This window comes from Wyeomyia smithii, chromosome 2, assembly GCF_029784165.1.
Source record: "Wyeomyia smithii strain HCP4-BCI-WySm-NY-G18 chromosome 2, ASM2978416v1, whole genome shotgun sequence".
NCBI classification, from domain to species: domain Eukaryota; kingdom Metazoa; phylum Arthropoda; class Insecta; order Diptera; family Culicidae; genus Wyeomyia; species Wyeomyia smithii.
The window spans coordinates 2,696,238-2,720,873 of NC_073695.1; the positions used below are offsets into that span (position 1 = coordinate 2,696,238).

The window sequence follows — 24,636 nt, forward strand, 5'->3', positions numbered from 1 at the left end:
TGAGTGTTCGTCTTCCCCGTTCCTTTAGTATGTCATATGAAAATATGAACGAGAGTTCTTACTCTATGTATTAGAGATGGTCGGGTATGGGAAATTCGTTACCCGTACCCAACCCGTACCCGACTCATCGAAAATTTTCAAACCCGAACCCGAAGTCTGGTTTGTTTAAAATACCCGTACCCGACCCGAACCCGAAAAATATCTATTCCAACTACCCGTACCCGACCCGTACCCGACCCGTACCCGATAGAAAAAAACGCCGAAATTGCCGGTACCCGACCCGTCCTGGATTTTTTTTTAATTTTTTATTTCAAAATGCCTGAGTACCTCGCACATTTTATGCAGTGATTGTCATATGTGGTTTCTCGAGATGATGGCCGGAGTTAGGCTAGAACCGAGTGTGCGTGTGAACGAATGATAATGAACCCAGAGTTTCAGGCGGGTGGTCCACTATAAGGAATCAGTCCACTATGAAAAGTACATGTCTGATAAAGTTCAAAATAAACGACGAGTTTTATAAACACATCAAAGGGTCAAACAAATTCAAAAAGGGCAAAATTAATATAGTTTATAACTTGAGAAAAATTTGATAATTCACTGCATTTGCCAAAAACCTGTAATTTTGAGTATAGATTCGGTGTCATCGATAAATTCTAAAAATCGGTAAAAAACAGATATTTCTGCCATGCGGCAGTCTTGGTCACAGTACAAACCAAGACTATGTTATCGCTATCAAATCTCATATATTTGTTTCGTACTTAACATCTCAATGCACAGTGGGAAAGCGCTGGCCATCAAAACAAATGTTTAAACGTCAGCTGTTTCATAATATTTTTCCATTATTGCTATAACATTTGAGTGCTTAAGTCCAAAATTTGGGTGCAATATCATAAAATTTGATTTTTTTATAGCTTTTAAAAGCTCGGCATACTGACGTTTTTTGACATATTTAAAAAATTTATATTATTATTTTGAAACGCTCTGCAGCTTCAATGTTAGCTTGGTTTTTTTGGCGTCGAAGAAAAAGTTGATTTGTAGTTAGTTTTTATTACCTATTATAATATATAATATTGTTTTAATTTTTATAAAAACAAATTTTTCCCGCGAAATTTGGTTGATTTGAGGAGTTGTGCAAAAACTACGTGATCTGTCTTTGTAAAGAGGACGCCCTGTGGCGTTGCTTGTGGTTAAAGATCATATAATTCTGTTTAATAAAAAAGTGAGGGGGAAAGTGTTAAAAAATCATGAGAAATTAAGAACGTGCTTTATGAACGTCCCCAACTAAAAAGTGGAATAGAGATTTGTGTTCAGCACCCAAAAATTAGGTAAATACCATATTTTTGTCGTATTTATCGACACTTTTTTTACTTGGCAAGCATTTGTATTAAGTCGCCCCACTGTGCAATGCTCCGCGGTTTTCCTGACACTTATGAAAAAAGCCCGACAAAAATTCCATTTAAATCAAAACCGTTGCAGGAAGAACTATTCAATCTAATATTAGAAAGCGATAGCATGATGTCATTCCCTTGGTGCATAGACTGCCGACAACTGTCAGAATAGGTATTGGGCGATCTCTCGTTGAGTGAGGATGGGCGATTTTTTCTCCGATCTTACCGATTATCGACATTAAGAAAACACCCAGGCTTGAAATGATAAAAATTCAATTCTCATAATGCACGAAAATTGAACTACCCGTACCCGACCCGTACCCGACCAATTGAGAATTTTTCAAACCCGTACCCGACCCGAACCCGAAGCCTTGGCTTTTTAATTGCCCGTACCCGACCCGAACCCGTAAAATATTTTTTGGCGTTACCCGAAACCCGACCCGAACCCGTCGGGTACGGGTTTCGGGTAAAAATACCCGTACCCGACCATCTCTACTATGTATGCACTAGGGATGTCACGGATATTCAATCGGAGGAACATCAGCATAAAAATTGACATCCGCTTCCGCATCATGCGTCACGAGATATCATGCGGGTGTTGGGAAAAAAATTCGCTTCATTAACTTTTGTAGCAAAACTTTCCTTGGTATACTCGCTGCTCGCTTCGCCCTAACGACCAAACAAAAAACTACGGATTTCATAATTTCCGACGGAGATTCGAAGTACTTTGGGAGACTAGTTCCGAAATAGGGTGACCATAAAAAACGGTTTTATTCGATGTATTTCATATTTGAAAACTCGTAACTGGTTTAGATTTTTGATCTTTTTGAATCAAATTGAAGGTAATTATTGCTAGTTTTCAGAAAAAATACCAAAAAAATGAATCGGTGTTTTTTCATGCAAAATTTATAAAATTTTACAATTTTTGTCATTTTGTCAAATTAAATTTACTCAAATCTAAAAACAAAATATTTAAAAAAGTCCATATATAGAGTAAAATATGCTCTTTAGATTGAGACCAAGAGATATTTTCTATGTTTGCCCCTTAAAAGAACGACAAACAAATGAAAAAGGCATATATTTTGATGAAGAACATTAATAACTTTGAGTATGATTGACATATTTACGATATCAGCATTGCAAATTGTTTCTCTCAAAAAGATCCAAATATCGTTCAAACACAGTTTTAATGTTAAAACTGAAATTAAAAAGTAAAAGTAAAAATGTGTTTTTTAAATCAAAACCGGTTATTTTCAAAGATAGAGAAAAACTTCCTTCTACAAAGTTGCTTGAAATTAACAGAGCTATAATATTGTAGAAAGCATTATTTTCTATCTATTAAAAGATAAAAAAGTTAGATAATTGATTTTATCGAAAATTTGGGTCACTTTATTTTTGACAATTTATCAATAAGCGCTACAACTTATTACTTTAGAGCTCTGGACCCAAATTCACCCATACATTCTGTATCTGGACCATTGTGCATTGATTAGAGAGTAGGATTCCGTTTAAGAATTTCAGTTCCAATTCGGCGGGAATCGAGAACAAACCGGAAGGATACGATAGAATACTGAATAATCATTTCAATACGACTCTAAATAAGTTATTTTCAAAGCATTCAGTGCGTCTTGAACTGTCCTACAGATCAGACGTTTTTTCGGTTGCTGTGGACTGGTCTTTGACTGCCTAGAGCTTCAAAGTTTGTGTTTTGTCTTTTGTCTTTTAAAGACTACCTGAAAGTTATTTCCCATCAGTCTTTCTCAAGACTACCTACTTTTGAATTTAACATTTGTTTTAACTTTTTTCGTATCACCTGAAATGGCTGGACGGAAAAAGAAACCTCGCATCGCTGCGGGGAGGAAAAGAGAGGCATCTCTTTCTGACACATCGAGTGTCTGTAGTGACAATCCTTTTGATATTTTGCCTGAGCAAGAAGCTGGTGAAATGGAAGTTATTAATAATTAAACTATACAAAATATAAAATCTTTAAAAAAGGAGAAAGTTCCACCTATTGTGGTAACTATTTCTTCTAAATTTAATATATTCAAAAAGGAACTTTCAACGTTTGTTTCTGAGGTTAAAGTTACCTATCAAATTGGCCGTAGAGGTGAATGCCGCTTATTAGCCGACTCAGTAAAGGGTCGTGATCGTCTTGTTCAGTATTTAACTGACAAGATGTACAAACTTTTTACATATGACACCAAGAACGCCAAGCCGTTCAAGGTTGTCTTGAAAGGTCTCACCAACGATCAAACCGTTGATGAGATCAAACTTACTTTAACAGAATTACTTGGCATAGCCCCTACCCAAGTAATTCTAATGAAACAAAAATCACGAGGCGAAAACAGTCAGAGAACTGGAATTTCCCTTGTTAATTATTCAATTCATTTTAACCGCAATGAGGTTAACAACTTAAAATTTTTTGAAAAGGCACATGCTTTGTATAATGTGCGTGAAAAGTGGGAAATTTATAGGAAGTATGGCGGAGGTGAAAAGCATATCACCCAATGCCGTACTTGCCAACGTTATGGCCATGGTTCCAAATTCTGTAACATGGACCAAAAATGTCTTAATTGTGGAGACTCTTCTCACAAAAAGGACACATGTCCTGTGAAAGAGAGTAAAAATTTTCGCTGTGCGAATTGTAACGGCAACCATATGTCAAATTTTTATCAATGCCCAGTCCGTTTAGCAATTGTTAAGGCAAGGCAAGGTAAACAAAATTCAATTTCTCAATTAAAACCAACTTCAAAACAAAATTCTCCAAGCGTACCAGTGACGCATAGTTTACCTACTCCTTTGCATACCCGTTTAACTTATGCACAGGTTACAGGTAGTTCGAACATTATACCGCCTAGTGTTGGTAGTTCGAAAATGACCGGTAATATGGGTAAGCAAAACACGCTAGAAAATAATTGTACACCTATCACACCAGCTAATATTGCTGCCGAAAATATGTTTTCCAATGTCAACTGCCTGGGGCCTATTACGGCAGGTAAACTTTCTTTTTTGCAACAGGCAATGTTCGATCTTATGAACGCCATGTTGCAGGCAAAATCAATGTTTAAAGCCATTCAAATAGGCACTAATTTTACTATTAAAATTGTTTCTGATTTAAAATTTAGCAATGATTTTAAATAAAACAATTAAAATATTAAATTGGAATGCTCGCTCATTGAAGGCCAATGAGAATGAGCTTTTTAATTTTTTAACAGTAAATAATGTGCATATTGCAATTATTACTGAAACATTTTTGAAACCTAACATAAAATTAAAATATGATCCCAATTACGTGGTTCATAGATATGATAGGATTCAGGGTTCCGGCGGTGGAGTTGCAATTGTTATTCATCGCCGAATCAAACATCGTGCTCTTCCCCATCTTGAGACGAAAGTTATTGAAACTTTGGGAATTGAAGTTCAAACTGAACTTGGGATTTTATTCATTGCCGCAGCATATTTACCATTTCAATGCACACGCGAGCTCAAAAATTATTTTAAAGGTGATTTACAAAAACTCACCAGAAATCGTTCGAAATTTTTCATAATCGGCGATTTTAACGCTAAACATCGTTCATGGAATAATTCTCAAAGTAATTCCAATGGCAAAATTTTATTCAATGATTGTTCTTCAGGATACTATTCTATTTTGTCTCCGAATAGTCCTACATGCTTTTCTTCTGTAAGAAACCCTTCAACAATTGATTTGGTGCTAACAGATCAAAGTCAGGTATGTAGTGATTTGATCACACATGCTGACTTTGATTCTGACCATCTTCCAATAACTTTTTCTTTATCACATGAATCAGTTTTAAACCCTATGAGCTCTGTTTTTAATTATAACAAAGCTAATTGGGAAAGATACAAAAATTATATTGAGAGAAATTTCAATAATGAGCTTGATTTGCAAAACGAAGTGAATATTGATTCCGCTTTGGAAGCATTAAAATGTGCAATTGTTGATGCCAGGAATTATTCTGTTCCAAAGGCTCAAGTGAAATTTGATTCACCAATAATTGACGAAAATCTTCAACTTCTAATTCGTTTGAAAAATGTCCGCAGACGTCAATATCAATGTTCTCGTGACCCTGTTTTTAAAACTATTTATAAAGATTTACAGAAAGAGATTAAACATAGATTTACTCTTCTGAGAAATCAAAATTTTGAGACTAAAGTTGAAAAATTGAAACCATATTCAAAACCTTTTTGGAAGCTGTCGAAGATTCTTAAGAAACCTTCAAAGACTTTTCCAGTTTTAAAAGATGGTGAACGTTTTCTTGTATCCAATGAACAAAAGGCTCAAAGACTTGCTCAGCAGTTTGAGAGTGTTCATAACTCAAATTTGAATTTTGTGAGTCCAATTGAAAATGAAGTCACACGTCAATTTGATTTAATTTCTTCCCAGAATTTTTTACCTGCAGAAATAATTGAAACTAACTTGAATGAGATTAAATCAATTATTGAAAATTCAAAAATATGAAAGCACCTGGTGACGATGGAATCTTTAATATACTAATCAAACATCTCCCTGAGAGCACAATGGAATTTTTAGTAAAAATTTTCAATTGCTGCTTCAAAATTGCATATTTTCCCAAATTATGGAAAAATGCAAAAATTACTCCCATTTTAAAACCGGATAAGAACCCAGCTGAAGTTTCAAGTTATCGACCAATCAGTTTGCTTTCTTCAATAAGTAAACTGTTTGAGAGAATTATTCTTAACAGAATGATGTCACACATCAACGAAAATTCAATTTTTGCAAATGAACAGTTTGGATTTCGCCATGGGCATTCCACAACTCATCAATTGCTCCGAGTTACTAATATGATACGAGCTAACAAATCTGAAGGTTATTCCACTGGAGCTGCTCTTTTAGACATAGAAAAAGCATTCGACAGTGTTTGGCATAAAGGTTTGATTGCGAAATTGCAAACTTTTAATTTTCCAATTTTCCTAATCAAAATTTTAAAAAATTATCTTACTGATCGAACTCTGCAGGTTGTCTATCAGAATTCAAAATCTGATAGATTTCCTGTCAGAGCAGGTGTGCCTCAAGGTTCAGTCTTGGGTCCAGTCCTGTACAACATATTCACTTCAGATCTTCCTGATTTGCCTCCAGGATGCACAAAGTCATTGTTCTGCGATGACACAAGCATTTCCGTAAAAGGAAAAAGTCTTCGTGTCATATGCAGTCGATTGCAGAAAAGTTTAGATATTTTTTCTTCCTACTTGCAAAAGTGGAAAATCTCTCCCAATGCTTCTAAAACTCAAATGATAATTTTTCCGCATAAGCCTAGGGCTTCTTTCCTCAAGCCAATCGTTTCCGAAATTGCAAACCCTAGAACGAGAAGACATGCTTTTTGATGGACCGTCAAAAAATCTGGTCTCAAGTCGTTAAAGTTGTGAGGGAACGTATCCGGCGAAAAAGTCAACGTTGAGTTCGAAAAATGTTCACCCATCTGAATATATTAGAGCTGTTCACAATATTTTGGCAATCGGCATTGGATTTAAGAAGTGTAAAGTTCACGGCATTTGCGAGTTCTCTCAGAAAATAAGACTCGTAAGGAGATGATACTTTCACAGCACGCTGGTCACGAGTTGATTTTTCTGATAAGAAACTATATGTTCTGGAGCAGCCTCACAATGCACACAATAGTCAATTGTGGGCAGCAGTGATGGTTTGCGGGGTGGGGTCTGTTTGCGAACTTTGTTTAAGGTTGCTGGTGTTTGACAATTTAACGGATTTTCTATATAGAAATGAATGGCCGCCAAGTTACTCAGATCTGAATCTAATGGTCTTTTTCATGTCGAAGCTTGATGATTCTCCAACTTAGAACAGTTTAAAGAGGTTATCCAGAAAATCTGAGGTGAAATACCCATGCCTGCGGGAGTTTCGAAAAGTGATTGAAGTTGGTGAAACTAACTAAAGAGGGGTTATTTTAAAACATCTCCTGTAGATGTTCACTATGAAAAGTATATTCAATAAAATACTCAGGAATTAAATAGAATTTTGAAATTGTATTCAAATTTGAGCCGTTGAGAGCAGTTTTTTTTTTTTTCAATATGACTGCACTAAATCGTTGCTAGAAAGGTTTCAAAACACGGTGCATGAAAATAAAACAAGATTTGGTTAAAAAACTGGCATAAACTTTATTGGGGAATAAGCGGTGCATTATTGTGCTATGGAAAAAATAATGACAACCAGCAAGAAAATGAAATATTGAACGCCGAATAATTCGTAATCTAATTATCCTAGACCTCTCCGTTTTTTCCTAAACCACTCTTCTTTTGCGGTCAACTAGAAGTTAGATGCTCTTTTGTCGGGATAAAGACTGAGCGGACCAAGCCCTTGGCCTCCGGCAGATGAGTCTCACGTCTGATGTTTCAGTAGCACAAACACAGATCAGGGATGGTCGGACAACCTGCCCAACATCCAATCCGTGAGCGACGACAGTCGCATCGATGTCGAAGGAGAGGTTAGGGTTACGAGTTTGGGATGGAATCCCTAACCTAGCATTCAGGCTGGCGATAAAAACGGCATCCGGCTTGTTCCGGCCAGTCATGCAGAGGTGCCTGGATTACTGCCTCTTCCCGTAGAACTGGAAGGGATTGGTCTCACTCCCTAACACTGACGAAACCGCCTGAACACCCATCGGCATATAGGTCTATCTGCCTGCTGGCAGGTGCTTGAGAAGATTATCCTCAGCAGACTGGTTAAGTACACGGAGGGTGTAAACGGTCTGGCAAGTAACTAGTTAGGTTTCCGGTAGGGTAGGTCCGTGCTGGATGCTATCCTCTCTGTCACCAAGACGGCGGAGGTAGCATACTAGTGCAAGAGAAGGGTCATACGCTATTGCGCAACCGTGAAGAATGCGTTTAATAGCATCAGGAGCATCCATGTACCGGTGTCGCTGTACAAGATTCTGGATAATTACTTCCAGAATCGAGTACTTGTTTACAACACGGAGGAGGGTCAGAACTGCGTTCCAATCTCCGCAAGAGTCCCGCAAAGTTTTATCCTGGACCCGGTATTGTGGAATGTCATGTACAGTCGTCGTTCGATAACTGCAACACTTGACACATGCCAAAATTTAGAGGGGGGTCCGTCACTACCATTTCTGTTTTCAATGATGTCGATATGTATTTTTTTAATGAAATAGTGGCAAAAATAGCAGAAAACTAAAATAGACAAGCTATTTGATTAATCAATTTGATATTCATATTTCCGCATCATAATTAATTGCGTTTTAGTAACTACTTTACATAACTAACATGTAGGCGAAGATAAAGTTCATCACTACAATAGACCATTTTACGAGACGTTTCTGAACTCAATTCATGAATGAAATTTTGACAGAAGCTCGGAACCGCTGACATAACGCAAGTAAAAGCAACATCAATGTCAGCAGGATCCGTGACACCTGTCAGTTCGTAAAATGGTCTATATAACGCTCGGTCACAAAGTATTGTTTGTGCTCTACTATGCACTGCCTCGCTGAGTAGTGAAAGCTAGCCAAACAATGCACAAAGGATTTTTGAAGTAGAATACTTCTCTCAGGAAGTTCGGCTACATAGGGATGTGAAATGAAAATCTAAAACCGAAAAAAGTGAAAAATATGTCCAATTTCAAATGCTAATAAATCGGTTTGTATTCGATGGATTTCCTTCGTTGTTGCAGCAATAGCTTGGAAAATCTTCTAAGATTCTTCCCAAATGCAGATTATTGTAAATTTATTTTTCAAACTATTGTACTATTGAAAATAGTCAAGCCTTGTCAAAACGAAAACTTTGGCCTCTGATTGGTCGTTATATGATTGCTTCCCAAGCACGGTCGACAGAATCATAGACCTTGCCATTTGAAATGTGCTGTTTGGCCTATATAAGAGCCTGTTTCACTCGAAGCCGCTCATTATAATTCTAGACTGCAACAACAGCAGTCCTCCCTTAGCAGCAGCAGTAGCAATGCAGCGGATAACGGATATTTTCATCCCTATATAAGAGCCTGTTTCAGTCGAAGCCGCTCATAATAGTTCTAGACAGCGACAACAGCAGTCTTCCCTTAGCAGCAGCAGTAGCAGTGCAGTGGATACCAGGCGGATAACGGCCACAGCTGTGGTATGGCAATGGATAGCGAAGCGCGTCTCAGCATCAATAGCAGGACCAGGTGATGCAGGGCAGCGGATACCAATGGCAACGGAAGCGTCCACTACTGTGGCAACGGGGATAGCGCAGCATCAATAAAAGCAGGGCCAGGTGATGCAGTGCGGCATTTTAGCAAATGCATCCAATGAAAAGAACGTTCTGGAAAGCTTCTCAGTGTTTATTTTCCCCCAAGGAATACCTTATTCGCACTGCCAGTGATAACGCGAAGATGTGATCGGCATCTTATCAGACATTGAATTAAACAACAAATTGTCCTTTTCAGGATGAAATAAAAACCTATTTGAAGAGTTAATATTTTCTCTCAAATCAATTTACACTTTCAAGAAATTTGGAACAGATATATGTGGCTTCATCTCCGTGTCTCAGAACGTACTGAATTATCTTTTCCTTCAGTCATGAGCACAACATCCAAAAAGCTTTCATTATCAGCATAAAAATTAATTTTTCGCATAATTGAAATTCAAAAATTATCAAGTCCAAATCATGACGAGCAACAATATTATTGAGAATGGTCAATCCTTGTTGAAGCGCAGAATTCGACTGATCTGATTAGTTGTTAATATGATTGCTTCCCAAGCACGGTCGACAGAATCATAGACCTTGCCATTTTAAATTTGCTATTTGTCTGTATAAGAGTAAGGATGGGAACTATCGACTGAAATGGCTATCGATAGTTATCGATGATTTCCTACTACTATCGATAGGTTTTTTATCCCTATATAAGAGCCTGTTTCAGTCGAAGCCGCTCATAATAGTTCTAGACAGCGACAACAGCAGTCTTCCCTTAGCAGCAGCAGTAGCAGTGCAGTGGATACCAGGCGGATAGTGGTCGCAGCTGTGACATAGCAAAGGATAGTGCACTAGTTTCGGCGGATCTCAGCTTCGATAGCAGCTGGGCCAGCTGATGCAGGGACAGCGGATACCAATAGCAGCGTATAGCGGCTAAAACATTGGCATGGCTACGGATAGCGTAGCAGTTGCAGCGGGTTCAGCATCGATAGCTGCTGATGCAGTGAGGAACTTCAGTGAAATGCAGTCTCTGTGCGATAGCGGGCACTAGTAAATGCATTCAATTAAAAATGTTGACTCATTTTGACAACACATAAGCCGTCTAGTTTTGAGTGTTAAATCAGCTTTTCACTGTTTATTTTACCTCAAGGAATACTTTATTCGCACTGTCAGTGATAACGCTAAGATCTTATCCGATATTGAATTGAACAAATTATAAAATGACTGACACGCAAGCAGCCGGATTTTCTTTCTTGTAAAAATATTCTACTTCATCCTTGCGGTCGTGGCTTTGCACACAACCCTCCTGTGATTTTTTCTCTTATACACGCAAAAGTTGGATGGTGCGAAACCAGTACAAAATTGTGCGTTTTTAAAGCAATTGTTGATGTAATTCGGAACCAGTACAATGATTGCGTGTTGGGCATAACGCAATTAATGCTCTAGCGTTTCTCCAATGTATTTGGCAGCTTCAAACTACTACACCTAAACAGTTCAAGCAGCATTGCAAAGCGAGCGAGAAGCGAAACCATTCTCCTCCTTTCTGCTTGAGGACGATGCATATGCTACGCTTTTCAAGCCTTTTGCACACACGCTTTCGAGATACTTTTTCTTCTTCATGCATTCCTCTGAATAGCAGCAAGCACGCACCGACAGTATGAGTGAGACTAACAACACTGGTATCAAGTATGTACAGCACGGGTGTCTCGCTCATTTCGTGAAGCAACAAGGTATCGCCTTGCGCGTCGCAATCCGAACCGAAAGAGAAGCGAAAGAGCAACCTGCAAATTGTAAGTGACGTGTCTAGTCTTGTCGCACATGCATGGAAATTCCACGAGCGAGAGAGAAATTTCTCTCGTCGCTTGCACTGCACCATGAGTAGCAGTCACTAATACACTCGACGTGAGACATAAAGTGTCGGTATATGATACATATTCTGATTTCATTCTATGTCAATGTATTCGCAGTACAACTGTTGCGTTATGCGTTTCACACATTTATTGTGCGATTTCTGTGCAACATTTGTGCGAATCGGGAAGACACAATGATTGTACAAGACTTCAACTTTTGCGTGTAATACTTACGAAAAGTGAATCACATAACATGGTGATTTAGCTTCATTGATTAATAGTGGAGATCTATAATCCCCCATCTAGAATGAAGAGACAACAAGTAAACGAAATCGAAAGAAACTAAAGAGTCCTTTTGAAATATTTTTAGAGATTCAACAATTTTCATTTTCGAATGCATTCAGAATCCCCCCGCGAGATCTGCCACTTCTATGTCAAATGTGACTTTGACATCAGATTTGACAGATTGCGGTCCGATAATTGCAAAGTTGTTGCAGTTATCGGTCTTGCAGTTAAAAAGCGTTGCAGTTAAAAGTCTTGCAGTTATCGAACGGCGACTGTATAATGGTGTGTTGAAACCGAAGTTCCCTATCCTTATCGTCGGTTTTGCTGACGACATAACGCTAGAGGTCTACGGCGAGTCGATCGAGAAGGTCTAGTTGACGTCCGCGCACTGTATACGCAAGGTCGAGGACTGGATGCGCTCAATTTTCAAAAATGGTCATAGAGCTTCCCAGTTTTTTCGAAACAGTTTTTTCACGGTCAACTGAAACGAAAACAATCTTTTGAGCGGAATATGGTTCGAGGTCACAACCGGGTGCACTTCAGATGATGTGGAGTAAGAAAGGTCATCTTTCAAAAGCGGTCCTCGAGCTTCCCGATTTTCTTGAAACCACTTCTGTTGGATTGGTTTGATCGAAGTATGGTCCAGGCTGACCAATAGGTGGCCCTCCGGAAAATACAGAACTACCGTTTTCTGACTGTTCTCCAGAAATCGGAAGTCACCATTTCGGATTTCAAAATGGTGTCCGAAGTCGATATTCGGGTGCTGGGTATATTTTAGTAAAATAATAACAAAAATAATCATATTGAGTGGAATTCGGTCCTTTTCGGAAACCGTAAGCCGCCATCTGGATTTTAAAATGACGCGCGGGTGTGATATCCGGTCTCTTACATAATTCCGGGTCTCCTATATCAATTCTGGAATGACCATTACTGTCTGTTTTCCAGCTACCGGAAGATATCATTTCAAATTTCAAAATAGCATGTGTGGTCGATTTTCAGCCTCTGTGCATTATCCCGATTGCAGAATCACCCATTTCTGGAAGCCGGGATCATCATTTTGAGTTTGAAAATAGCTAAATAGCTAGATTTAATCTTCGGTCCCCGGGTATCATCTCGATTTCGGAATGAATATGTTTGATTGTATCCAATAACCGAAAATTATCGCTCTAGATTTGAAAATAGCGTGTGGAGGCTATTTTTGGCCTACGTGCATCATATCGATTACGCAAATTATTTGGTATTATTTGGGTATTTGGTAATACTAGGCTGTTTTCTGAGAAGTGCAAGTCACCATCATGGATTTCAAAATAGCGTCTAATGTCGTTTCCCGGACTATGTGCATCATTCTCGTTCCGAAAATACTCACGTGAGGTGCTATATGATGTGCTAGCTCCAGTCGTCATCTTAGATTTCAAAAATGGTATCTGGGATCGATTTCCGGCATCTGGGTATCATTTTGATTCCAAAAATAACCACAGTAGTATTTTCAGAAACCGAAAATCATCATCTTGGTTAAAAAAAATAAAATGTGAATTTGATTTTCGGAATCCGAGTACCATTTTGGTTCAAGAATGACCGATTTTGGATGGTATTTGGTAATTTTAAAGGACGCCATCTTGTCAGTTTCTGGCTTCTGGATACAATTTTGGTTCAGAAAATTTAACCTTGTTATATGACTTATATGTTATATGACTAGATTGCTCAACGAAATCTCTTAGCGTGGGCATACAAATTTTTCAAAACATGAAGATAATATTGAGAAGTATGCTCAAATCCCGGCTTGAGACCAACTGTTAGAGTAACCAGCATCGTAGTGTTAGTTCTACAATTGTCAAAGTCTGTGTCTAATGAACATAAAGGTCTAGTTCTGACAGCGGGAATTGTTATGAGAACCCTAGATTTTGCTTAACTATGCTTTGGAAAAGTGAAAAAAAATTTCAATCGAGAGAGAAAGACACTTTCCCAAAGGAAGTAAACTGATTCTAAACTCAACAACACAGCAGAGATTATGAAACCGTAGAGATTTGAAACCAGATTGAAAAAGTAAAAAATAAAGTAACACTGAGAAGTTCTAGTGTTCACAAATTAAATTTTCTGTGAAATTAGTAATCCAGGAGACCGAGCGTCATCCCCCAGATTACGTTGTGAATCATTCTATTCAGCTACGTGAAAACCTCTACGTTCTATCAAACAAACCAGGCTGACTCATAATGATTTATTAGGTTCATTACTGTGCAAAGTACGAAATAAAAATGAAGAAGACTATATTTTCACATAAAAACATTGACAATAGCATCACGTGTGTAACTTTGCTCAAAACATGAACATAATGCAACATCAATGCTGAGTGCTGAGCTTACAAAGTTTTAATTGAACCGCAATTCAACCCGATGCCGAATGTTATTGCTACAAAAAGTTTTACGATTCGGTTATACTTTTAAATTTTCCTCATTTAATGTTCGTTCAAAAGGCCAGCTCTCGGGTGGGAACACCCAAATCAGTCTAGACGGAACGAGCCATGCACATTTGCACAAAAACCCGGAACAAGACCGGAGCGACGACGAGACCAGCTTTTTTTCTGCGGCACGTGAACTCGATGACGACTTGCTGCACTGGTTTTCTTCGTTCTGCGTGCTTCGAAATTCACTTTCATTCATGAATAAATACAACATTCAGTGTCTCGTTATGTGCGCGCTGGTGCTCTGTGTTCAAGGTCGCGCCAAACAATGCACAGCACAAGACCGCGAAATCGAATTGAACTTGCCCCCGACGACGACGGGTGTTGTAGAGCAAGTTTGTGAAAAAGGAATAGGAAAATGTGTAATAATAAATACAAACCTCGTAGAGCCAAGCAGTCGGCAATAATGCAAACATGTTTATGTGTCAGTAGGAGCGAACACACTCACGTCCTCTCCTAATGCACGTGGTTGTTAGGCGGGCTGTTTTTCATATGGTGCGTATCGTGATCAGCCACATGTTATGTGGGGTGGGGTGAGGAGGTAACTTAACCGTATCCATCTAGTAAGCGACGTATTTTTCTTGATCAGCTTGGTGCTGTCATGCATATTTATTATGTTTTTTGTTGTTGTTTGTTTGTCTCTTCTTCCTCAACGGATGGTTTGGACTTTGTGTTCTTTCAATTTAGCTATCTATTCACCAAATCCCACACATTCATCAGGTGGTCGTAAGCTGATTTGGTTGCTTGCTCTCACACTGTTCCGAACGACGAGGCCGAAATTACGCTGCCTTGCCTGCCTGAACGCCGGTGTAAACGTGAATCCGTCTTGTTTTTCGTGCGATTTTCCTTCATACTGCTACTGGTCTTTGGTTTGGTCAGACATGCTTACTACGATTCGAATTGAACAGCACTTATTCAAATGGTCGTCGTTGTGACCGTGCGCCTGCACTAGTTTGGGTTAGATTCTCCTATTCTCTCACAAACACAGATTCTGCTGGTTCTCTTTTTGAAAACACTGTGCTTCTCTCGAGGTCACGGGCTTTGCTGAAAGCTGAAGCAGAATATTTTAGAGTAAAAAAGCGCACGTACACAAAGGAAACAGTGTTTTAAATTGCTTCTGTTTTATTGATTCTTATTACAGTACAGAGAAAGAGCAAAAGGGGGCCATTTGAATAACTTAAGAGAGTGAAACATTGGAATCAAAACAAAACTAAAGATAATAGAGCTGAACATTATTCTCAATGGATCGGATAATGTTTATTTTGTTTAGATACATACTTGCGGATCGTTCCTGAAGCACGTGGTCACCAAGAGGGGAAGGGTTGGGGGTATCTAAAACAAAGAAATTACGTTATCATCGTTTTTTCCTGACATTTCATTATTGTTTTATCAATAAAAATTAATTTATTAACCCAAGAATTATTATGTTTGATTAATCATGAAAAAGTTATTGACTAAAATTCAGAGGCACTTGAAGATTTTGCGACTTGTTTTCGGCTAGCGATAGTAAACTATATTTTCTAAATTCCTAAATTTTTCATGATATTTTCCAATCACATTTTAAAATTATGTTACAAATGGTCATGCGTTGTGTCGGAAAAACTGATAATCTTTCAAAGGTTTCCAAAATTAATGTCTATCGTGTTTGATATAATTGATGAAAACCGAAACAGTAACAGTTAAGATGAACTCAATAAACAATAAGATTATTATGTTTCGAAAAGGTACTACAACCTACCATATTTCGCTTCTTCCAGATTCCTCCGAGTATGAATCGGGCCTGCAGAGTGCAGTGGAGAAGGAACTGGCCGCCTACAAGCAGCTGCAGCAGATGAAGGCCGTCAAGGCAGCAGCGGCGGTTATTCCGGCGTCCCTGAAAGCCGAGCTAACCGTAACACCGGCGGTAAACCACAGCACCAGCAATGGCCACTCTTTACTAAACGGTACGATCAACTACAAGGAAAAGTACGAGCAAACGCTGAAGGAACTGTTCGCCTGTCGCAAGATCGTCAAGAACCAGAACAACGCCATCAAGCAGCTCCAGGGTGAGATAGATTTCCTCAACCAGCTACTGAAGGAGAAATGATGCCCTTTGCTAGCGGTCGGCAGGGGGCCCAGTAGCAATAGCGGCAGTAGCAGCAGCAGCAGCCGGGTGCCAATGGTTTTCTAGGTCTAGGTCGTATCTCGAGTGTGGCGGAAGAAACTTTGTTTCTCTTTGTATTATAAATTGCGTGTGGCCACACCGCAAACATTTAGCTTTAAGTATTTGGTTTAAAACAGAACGATAGTTTACGTCCTTTCCTCTTTTAGTGCCAGTAGAGTTTTGTTTCTTTTTAAACTGTACTTTCTTGCTAGTGACATCACAATACACTAGCCACGTAGTTACCATTTTAGCACCATTTCAAAACCAGCACAATTATTAAATCGTTTTTCGAAATCTTAGTTTGTAACTGCCGTGTTTTATGCTAAACAGATGTGGGTAACCCTTACAAAATAGTCAATAGTATGGTTCTCTTCTGCATGAACAACATTCCGATTGTGAGTAAACTGTTTAGCACATGCAATCTCTTGAGAAATATATTTATCATAGGGCTTTTTGCAGGTTACAAGAGTTCTTGCTTTTAAAGATATAGTTTTGGGTCTTGTATGTTAGCGGTAAAATATCAAAGATAATTTCAGCGGGGGCAGACACGACATATATTTACTAAGCAAATTCCCCCAAAACGCCGAAATCATCCTCATAGTCAAAAACTAAACACAGTAGTATTCGCTCCGAATCGCAAAGGTTGATTTCGAGAGACAGTTATACGAAAACAAAACAGGAGAAGTATGCGCCTTGAAACCAGTAAATTTAGGGTAAAGTAAAATCAAGCTTAGTAGCAAACTTTTACACGGAACAAATGAAAACGGAGGTTTCGCCACGACAAAAAAAAAACAAACTTTGATAAGCTCTTCTAGTTGGTAGAACAAGAAATGTATAGTAGTAAAACTAGCTGACGTAAGGTAACCTGTACAGATCGTTCGGCTCGTTTCGATCGAGTGACAAAGGCACCCAAAAAAACAAAAACAAACAAACAAATAAGAGAAGGAAATAAACGAAACGCAACTAGTTACAATTAACAAGTGTACATCTTTGATAGTTTATTATCTATGAATAGTAGAACAACAGAAGAAGGAAACCAAAACAAAAATGCCAGCATTATTTAAGCTAGACGTAAGCTAAGCAGAATATGGTGTTGAAGAGATAAAAATTATAGTCTATAAAGTGCGAAACAAAACCAAATAAAATTATTTGAAAAAAAAAAAAACAGGAGAACATTTTTGCTCGACACTTTCCTCCAATTAGCTGAAATTTTAGCATTTTTAAACACACATTTCCACCAGGAAAACTGCGGACTACAAAATAGCAACTGCGAGGTGAAAAATAGGTCAACTTGCACACAAGAGCTTTGCTTGACTACCCAAGTAGGCTGTGAGCAAATGTGGTGTGGAGATGTCAAGTTCATTCGCTTTTTGTGTGGCGGAAGGTTCAATTGCATATTTTTTGAGTCTCAGCTTTTAAGTAATTAATGACTTTTACAGGGAGTGCAGTGTTTGAGTATAAAAAAGACGTGAATGTGAAAGCTTCCTGAAATTGCTTGTCGGTTCTCTTAGGTGAGTATTTTGGCGACTCGGCGACTCTCTCCGCAGATTTGTTTTGTAAAGAGCATTAAAGTTCCGTCTCTCCTTCACAGCTCATGTAAAGGAATTTACAATTTTTCAATAGCTTCTCAAAAATGAGTCGTGTTGCAAAAAATTAAACCAGTAGCACAGAATGGCATTTTTTGCTTATGCAAAGTTTCAGTCTATGCAAAGTTTCAGCCAAATTAAAAATGACAATATAAATAAAACATTAAATCTGGGACATTTTTTGTGGAATTGCTCAGGAATAAAAAAACCTATCGCTTTGTTAGTATCAAACATGTTAGTGTTGTATTCATTATTTTCACTCAACTCAAAAAAACAGTAGTGGCAACTAGTTGTAGCACCAATCGATTATGAAATGGTCGGCGTGCGTCCAGACCGAACCAAGCGCCAAAAATATTACGAGTTATCGGCGATCAAAGTTTAACCACCCAGTATGTTTCATGCAAGCTGCTGCAGAGAAATTTTGTTATAATACCATTATGAACTATTCAGATGATTTCATTTTTCCATGAAAGATAAATTATCAATTTTAGCATCCACTGGTGTTAAAAACTCAATTTTCAAAAAACTGGCGCTTGGTTCGGTATGGTTGCACGCCGACCATATATGGAGCTAGTAGGGTTATAACATGTGCATCCACTTGGTCTCAGTAGACAGGTTACTACGTTGATCGCGCGGTATACGTTGAATGTTTTAATATTGTGTATTTAAATAAAAATTACAAAAACGTCGCTGATAAACTGGCAACCAAGCTCACTTCCGATGTTTATTTTCGTTGTTCTCGCAACACTGCAACCATCTTAGCAGCCACAGCCAGAGATGCCAGACTTTTTTTTGGCAAGTCTGTATAATCCATAAAAATGTCTGTATAAGTCTGTATACCGCTGCGAAAAAAAGGTACCGTTACATTGATACCTAATTATTTGTCGACCTGTCAGATTGTTTTGTTTTATTGCTTGTTTTGATTGTTCTTTTTCGAGTCTATCATAGTTGGTCGATTAATCGATAACTAATTTATCTTTTAAATCTGAGTAACACATAGAAGTAAGAGTCTTTCCCGTGATAAAAATCGTTGTTCGAAGAAATGTAGCTAAACTGATACATGATGGCAGAAGTCTCGCGGTTATAAAAATAGTACCTTCAAGGTTTGGGACATTTTAAGCAATTCTTCAACGTTGGATATTGCTCCGAATAGAACAAACGGTCTTTTCACCAATATAACCTGCATGGCAATCGATCGAGACAATCAGCTGTTTGTTACTGGGGGCGAAACAGGCAGATTAGTGCCCACGGGGCCGATAAAAACCCCGATAGCCTGACTCGATTCCCGTTGTCATGATTTCACTCTCAAAAACGCAAGATTAATATGTTCAGCAAAGTGTTCAGTTCCTAGTTCACTTTTTCCAGCAACGGCTACAGTGACTTTTTGTTTTTGTGTTCGTTTTTTGTGTATACTGGTAAAACCATTATGTAGAATATCAGATATCTGTGTAATATATGTATTATACTAAATGTCTGTATAAAATCTGTAGGCTTATGCGTGTCTGTATCGCAACACAGAAAGTCTGTATAATACAGATTTGTCTGTATATCTGGCATCTCTGGCCACAGCGCTGTCAGTCGTGTTTACAAAAGGAAACGAATTTTAATCGTTCACGCAGTCCACCGAGTTGTTTCGTGTTTTTTTTTATATTTCCTAGCCAATTTCATCTGAAACAATGGACGAATCTATCGGGTAACTGATAAACAGCATTCCCTGATACAGTGTTGTTATGCATAACGCATTTTTTATTGCAGAAACATCGCCGATTTCGATGCGTTAGACGACTCAATTGGGTAATTTATAAACAGCATTTCCTGATACAGCGTTGATATGCATAACGCATTTGTCTTTGATTATGGAGCGCTATATGATGTGGAAGTCGACGAAGATAAAACAACGGTTGTTTAACAACCCGTCTGAGCGAAAACGACCACGTATTTTCTTTCACCGGGATTTTTTTCCAACGATTTTACAGGAGCCAGCTCGTTTACAGGGACAATAAAGAAGAGATCGTTGATTGCTTGTGGAAGACAGCGGTGGCCAAAGTAGAACGACGGGTTTTATTCAAGGATGATACTCCCAGGTGAGTTCATCACGCTCCAGGATACAGCAAAAAAAATTCTACGCAATCGAGACGCTAATAGCAAAAATTTTGAGTGGCAAAACATTGCGAGTTTATGTTTACGTGTGGTCAACTATTGTAGAAACTCAAGCACATCATCAAGCCATCCAGCGTAAGTTGCTTTCCCCTCAAACCATGGATCGAGCTGGAGCGCATTCTGTCAGGCTCGATTCCGCTTTAGCGGAAGAATTACGCGTCAAACATTCTCATCTGGAAGGACACCACAGGTCCTGGCTTTTATGGGCAAATGTTATTCATTCTTCGCCAGCACACAAGCAAGACCAAATGAAAAACGCTGAGGATCCACCAATTCAGCTTTCGAAATACTTTCGATGGGTCACATCTTCTGAACCGAGCAGACTGGAAGCCGTACACAGAGGAATGATTGAAGCTCAAAACAACAACAGTGGATGGCTGAGAGAAATAGGCAACGTGAAGAACCTCTTGAATGACGCGATGGAGCTAAGGCCAAAATACACGATCTGGAGAATCGAGCACTTGTTGGGGCCGAAATGTTTAATTCCATGGAATTTGCTGTTCGACCGGAGGAAACGGAACTAAGCCAAAGCCTAGCTGATAGGGTAACGGATTGCGAAGACGTGGACCACAAATTAAAAATTCGTAGGACAAGTGTCACATGTTTCGTACAGAGAACTTATTCAGATTAAGTGCAATTTTTCTCTGTTGATTTTTTTTTTAAATAATAAAAAACGTTACTGCTGATCTATCTTGTAATTATATTGAAATCCAAACGAGTTATGTCATTCTGAAGAGCCTTTTCTGGCATGAATACACCACCGGGAAGGTAACCACATTGCTCAAAAATCCTTGTACATCGATACACCCTGAATTGACTTATAGCATCGCAGACCTCTGGCAATATCGGGGATCCCTCATGATGATGTTTTATCAAGAACCGCTTGACGAGGCCGAAAATAATCTCAATTGGATTGGACCACTTTGTTTTGAAGGGCAAACTGTCGACAGCATTAAAAAAAAATCTTTCTGGGGAAAGTACCTTGCGTGTGAAAGCTGTCCAGCATTCCACCTACGCCAAGAAAACACAGAAACGACGCACGAGGTTTTTTGCAAAACTCGCCACGGTAATGTACCTTCTGCCCCACCATACCATATCCTTTCTTACGCAACACGTCTCGATTTTCAACGCTGATCTCGTCCAAGAAAACGAGATTCTGAAGATCCCATGACACTGATAACAAGTCACGAATTAATCGCACTATATCTTCTTCCTTGGTTTGCATGGCTCTTCGCTCGATACACTTCCACGTCATTCCAGCTGCATGCAAAATGATGCATATCGATGAAACACTTATCGACATGTAGAATTTCTTAAAAAACCTCTGTTTGGCTTCATCAAGAAACATCAGAGGTTCACAGCGATATAGGTCAACAAGCCATGTCCTCATTTCAATGCTGAATTTCTTGTACACCTGCTGTCGCTGCTTACGTTTATATACTCCATTTTCTTCATATCTAATGATCCAATGGCCAATTATCGCTAACGACTTTCCGTAGATCCGCGCGAGTTCCTTTCTTGGAATTACCAGGAAGTAATATCCGTAGAGCGCATGGTACACGGTATTTGGGGATGCATGATTATGACGCACAGTTTGCATAATCGTACTAGACATTGCTGCTCCAAATATGGGATTTACGGGAAATATTAACAACTGAAAAATGAAATTAAAGCGCCTTTCTAAAGAAACTGCACTGTTTTGTTATGATTTTCAAAACATGATGACGTCAGCATCATGGTTGACAATAAAGTCGGAAGAAAGTTCGGAAGTCGAAAGTCTGACTTCCGAACTTTAATTTAGTGCTGGCGCCACAATATAAATCATCTCGTTTTCTTTCTTATCAAACTATTTTTTTTCTCATGTTCGACCCAACGCTTACGTAAAAGCAAAAAATCGTTTCACTCCAATTTATCTATGTTTGTTGCTGGAGAAAATAGTTCACAAAAAAGCGTATTTTAATGAAGAACTAAAATTTTCAAAATTAACTTTTAAATGTCTTCAAAGTTAGTCACCGCGAGCTTTATGATTTGAAATTACCATCAAAATAATATTGCATTATTGGGATTTAATTAATATTTTAAAATAAATAAAAAAAATCCTTAAAATTCTACTTTTAAGTAAAAATTTGTCTTACATTTCTCCATCCTAAACTTTTCACCAAGAGTTGTGTAATAATGTCAAGTTTAGACAAACAATAAATTTCAAGATTTTTTTTGTTTCTTGTATTATTAAAAATGATTTATAATTTTCTAACTTTTTAAATTAAACTTCGAAATAACTCCAAATCAAATGCATGTAGATAGTAAATTATCACAAAAGCAGCTTCCTGAGGCATAATGATTAGAAGCATCTTTCTCTAGCCAAGAAATCCACAAAGCACCCAGGAAATCACCTGACCACCGAACAGCCAATCAAATTGAACACGTTCTCATTGATGGCCGGTTTTTCTCGAACATCACAAACGTGCGCTCCCTTCGTGGTGCGGCTATAGACTCGAGCCTACACTCTGCCTAACTCTTAACTAGGCCAGTATCATTTTCTCTCATGGAACTATTAAGAATAGGAATTTACCCTAAAGACTGCTATGCATAATTGAGTACTTCAAATAGTGTTTATTGAATGCAAATACAGTTGAAAAAAAAAAATCATCCATATATTTTATACAGTCCCCCCACGATTATGGATCATTTAAGAAGATGTATGAATTCAAAGAATCATTTCTGACCAATTTTATTGTTTATAAGTAATTGTGGGAATGTGAGCTGCAACGAATAAAAAACGCGGCGTTTATCGAAAATCTTAGTTTATTATCTTTGAGCAATCAAACACGGGTCCGTAGCTTAGGGTTACAACTCGAAGACTGCTGCTCTCTCTTTCTTCTCTGTAGATGGAAATGTTAGTGATGGTTGAATTTATAGACTGGGGAAAATCTATTGCCACATGTGCCCCCCCCCCCCCCCCCCCCCCAGTTACACCAAGAAACGAACACGGTGTCCACTTGGTGTGACTAATGTACGTCGATCGTCCTGAGGATGTTCTAGAAGGCTTTAAGCGTATATATGAGCCGGCTTAATCCGATTAATTGAAACCGTCACCTTTTTTCCCGAGATCAAAATATCGAAACATTTCTCGTTCCTCGCTATCACCTTGTAGGGTCCTTCGAAGGGTTGCTGGAGTGGTTTTTTGACAGCGTCTACGCGAATGAATACATGGCTGCAGTCCTTCAGTTTTGGATGCACGAACGCTTTTTCATTTGTGTGGCGAGATGCTGCGGGCGCTTTAAGATCCGCGAATGTTTTGTGTAGTTTAGCAGCTAGTTCAGTGCGATCGATGTTACTTGCCGGTAAATCATAGAATTCGCCGGGAACTCTAAGCGCTTGAACGTATATCAGCTCTGCAGATGAACACTTCAGATCCTCACGATAAGCGGTTCGAAGACCGAGCAGAACCAATGGGAGCCGATTATGCCATTCTTTAGCGTCGGTACACATGATGGCCATTCGCTTGCGGGTGGTAAGCTGTCGTATGAATATGGTGGACTCCCAATAATCGAGCTAATTCCTTGAACAGCTCGGACTCGAACTGTCGTCCTTGATCGGTGGTAATCGTTTCAGGGGTACCAAACCGCGTAATCCAACTAGCATAAAGCATAAAAGCGACTGTTGGTGCAGTCATATCGCTCAAAGGGATGGCTTCTGGCCAGCGCGAAAATCGATCAATTATCGTTAGCAAGTATCGGTAATTTTGAGAGGGCGGTAAAGGACCAACCAGGTCTATGTTGATGTGACGGAAACGTGCGTTAGGAGTCACAAATGTTGAAAGGGGAGCAACGGTATGACGTGAAATCTTTGAACGTTGGCATTGCAGGCATGTTTTTACATACTGATTGACATCTTTGTTCATTGATGGCCAAACGAATCGATCTGCTAACAATTTCCGTGTTGCTTTAGCTCCAGGATACGCAAGGCCGTGTAGCTGGGACAAATTATGGACTCGGTGACGCTCAGGAATGTACGGGCGAACTCGATTTGGTCCTGAAACATCACAAAAAATCGGTTTAGTTAAATAAGGTTATTTTCTCCGTTTCAGCTTTAAGCCGGTAGCTGGGGATTTTTTTAATTTAAGCAGTTGCTCGTCATTTTCTTGATCCTGGGCTATAGCGTTATAGTCGATACTTGCAACAACGGTTTCTAATCTCGATAAGGTATCTGCTGCAATATTATCCTTGCCATTGATGTGGCGAATATCCGTTGTGAACTCTGCCACATAACGCAGATAGCGCTCTTCGTGTGGCGAACGACTACTAGGGTCACTATTTGTTGCACAAGTGAGAGGAAAATGGTCAGTGTAGATAGTAAATTGACGTCCTTCGATTAGATATCTAAAATATTTAACAGCAAGTTTCATTGCCGTTAACTCACGACCAAACGTTGAATACTTCTGCTGGCTTGACGAAAATTTGGTTGAAAAAAATCCTAGGGGACGCCAAGCGTTTCGATCAAACTGCTGAAGAACTGCCCCTGCTGCAAAATTTGAAGCATCTACCATTAAAGCCAGTGGCTTCGAGGCATCATGGTAATGCAACAGAGCAGC

The 24,636-nt window shown here is 38.9% G+C and overlaps 3 protein-coding genes and 1 pseudogene across 5 annotated transcripts in view; 1 reads left to right on the plus strand and 3 right to left on the minus strand.

Annotated features, from left to right (window-relative positions):
• The window catches only part of LOC129726131 (ras guanine nucleotide exchange factor P-like), a 56,645-nt gene extending 39,425 nt beyond the window's left edge, over nt 1-17,220 (plus strand). For all 3 annotated transcript variants that reach the window (XM_055682791.1, XM_055682792.1, XM_055682790.1), the window contains exon 4: nt 15,911-17,220. In XM_055682791.1, coding sequence (XP_055538766.1) covers nt 15,911-16,239 — 329 coding nt within the window. In that variant the 3' untranslated portion in view covers nt 16,240-17,220. The remainder of the gene's footprint in view (nt 1-15,910) is intronic.
• Nucleotides 1-20,201, minus strand: part of LOC129726135 (uncharacterized protein CG1161) — a 79,928-nt gene extending 59,727 nt beyond the window's left edge. Inside the window, exon 1 of the mRNA XM_055682795.1 lies at nt 20,191-20,201. The gene's annotated coding sequence lies outside the window, so the exon portion shown is untranslated. The remainder of the gene's footprint in view (nt 1-20,190) is intronic.
• Nucleotides 20,202-20,673: 472 nt separating this feature from the next.
• Nucleotides 20,674-21,657, minus strand: LOC129726133 (uncharacterized; annotated as a pseudogene).
• Nucleotides 21,658-23,090: 1,433 nt separating this feature from the next.
• LOC129725102 (uncharacterized) lies at nt 23,091-23,534 on the minus strand. The gene has a single exon (XM_055680558.1). It carries the CDS (start codon nt 23,532-23,534, stop codon nt 23,091-23,093), a length of 444 nt encoding a protein of 147 aa, XP_055536533.1.
• Between the last annotated feature and the right edge of the window lie 1,102 nt (nt 23,535-24,636).

Coding starts and splice junctions, on each gene's coding strand:
- LOC129725102 (XM_055680558.1), bottom strand. CDS start 23,534: ATGTGTACCGACGCTAAAGAATGGCATAATCGGCTCCCATTGGTTCTG.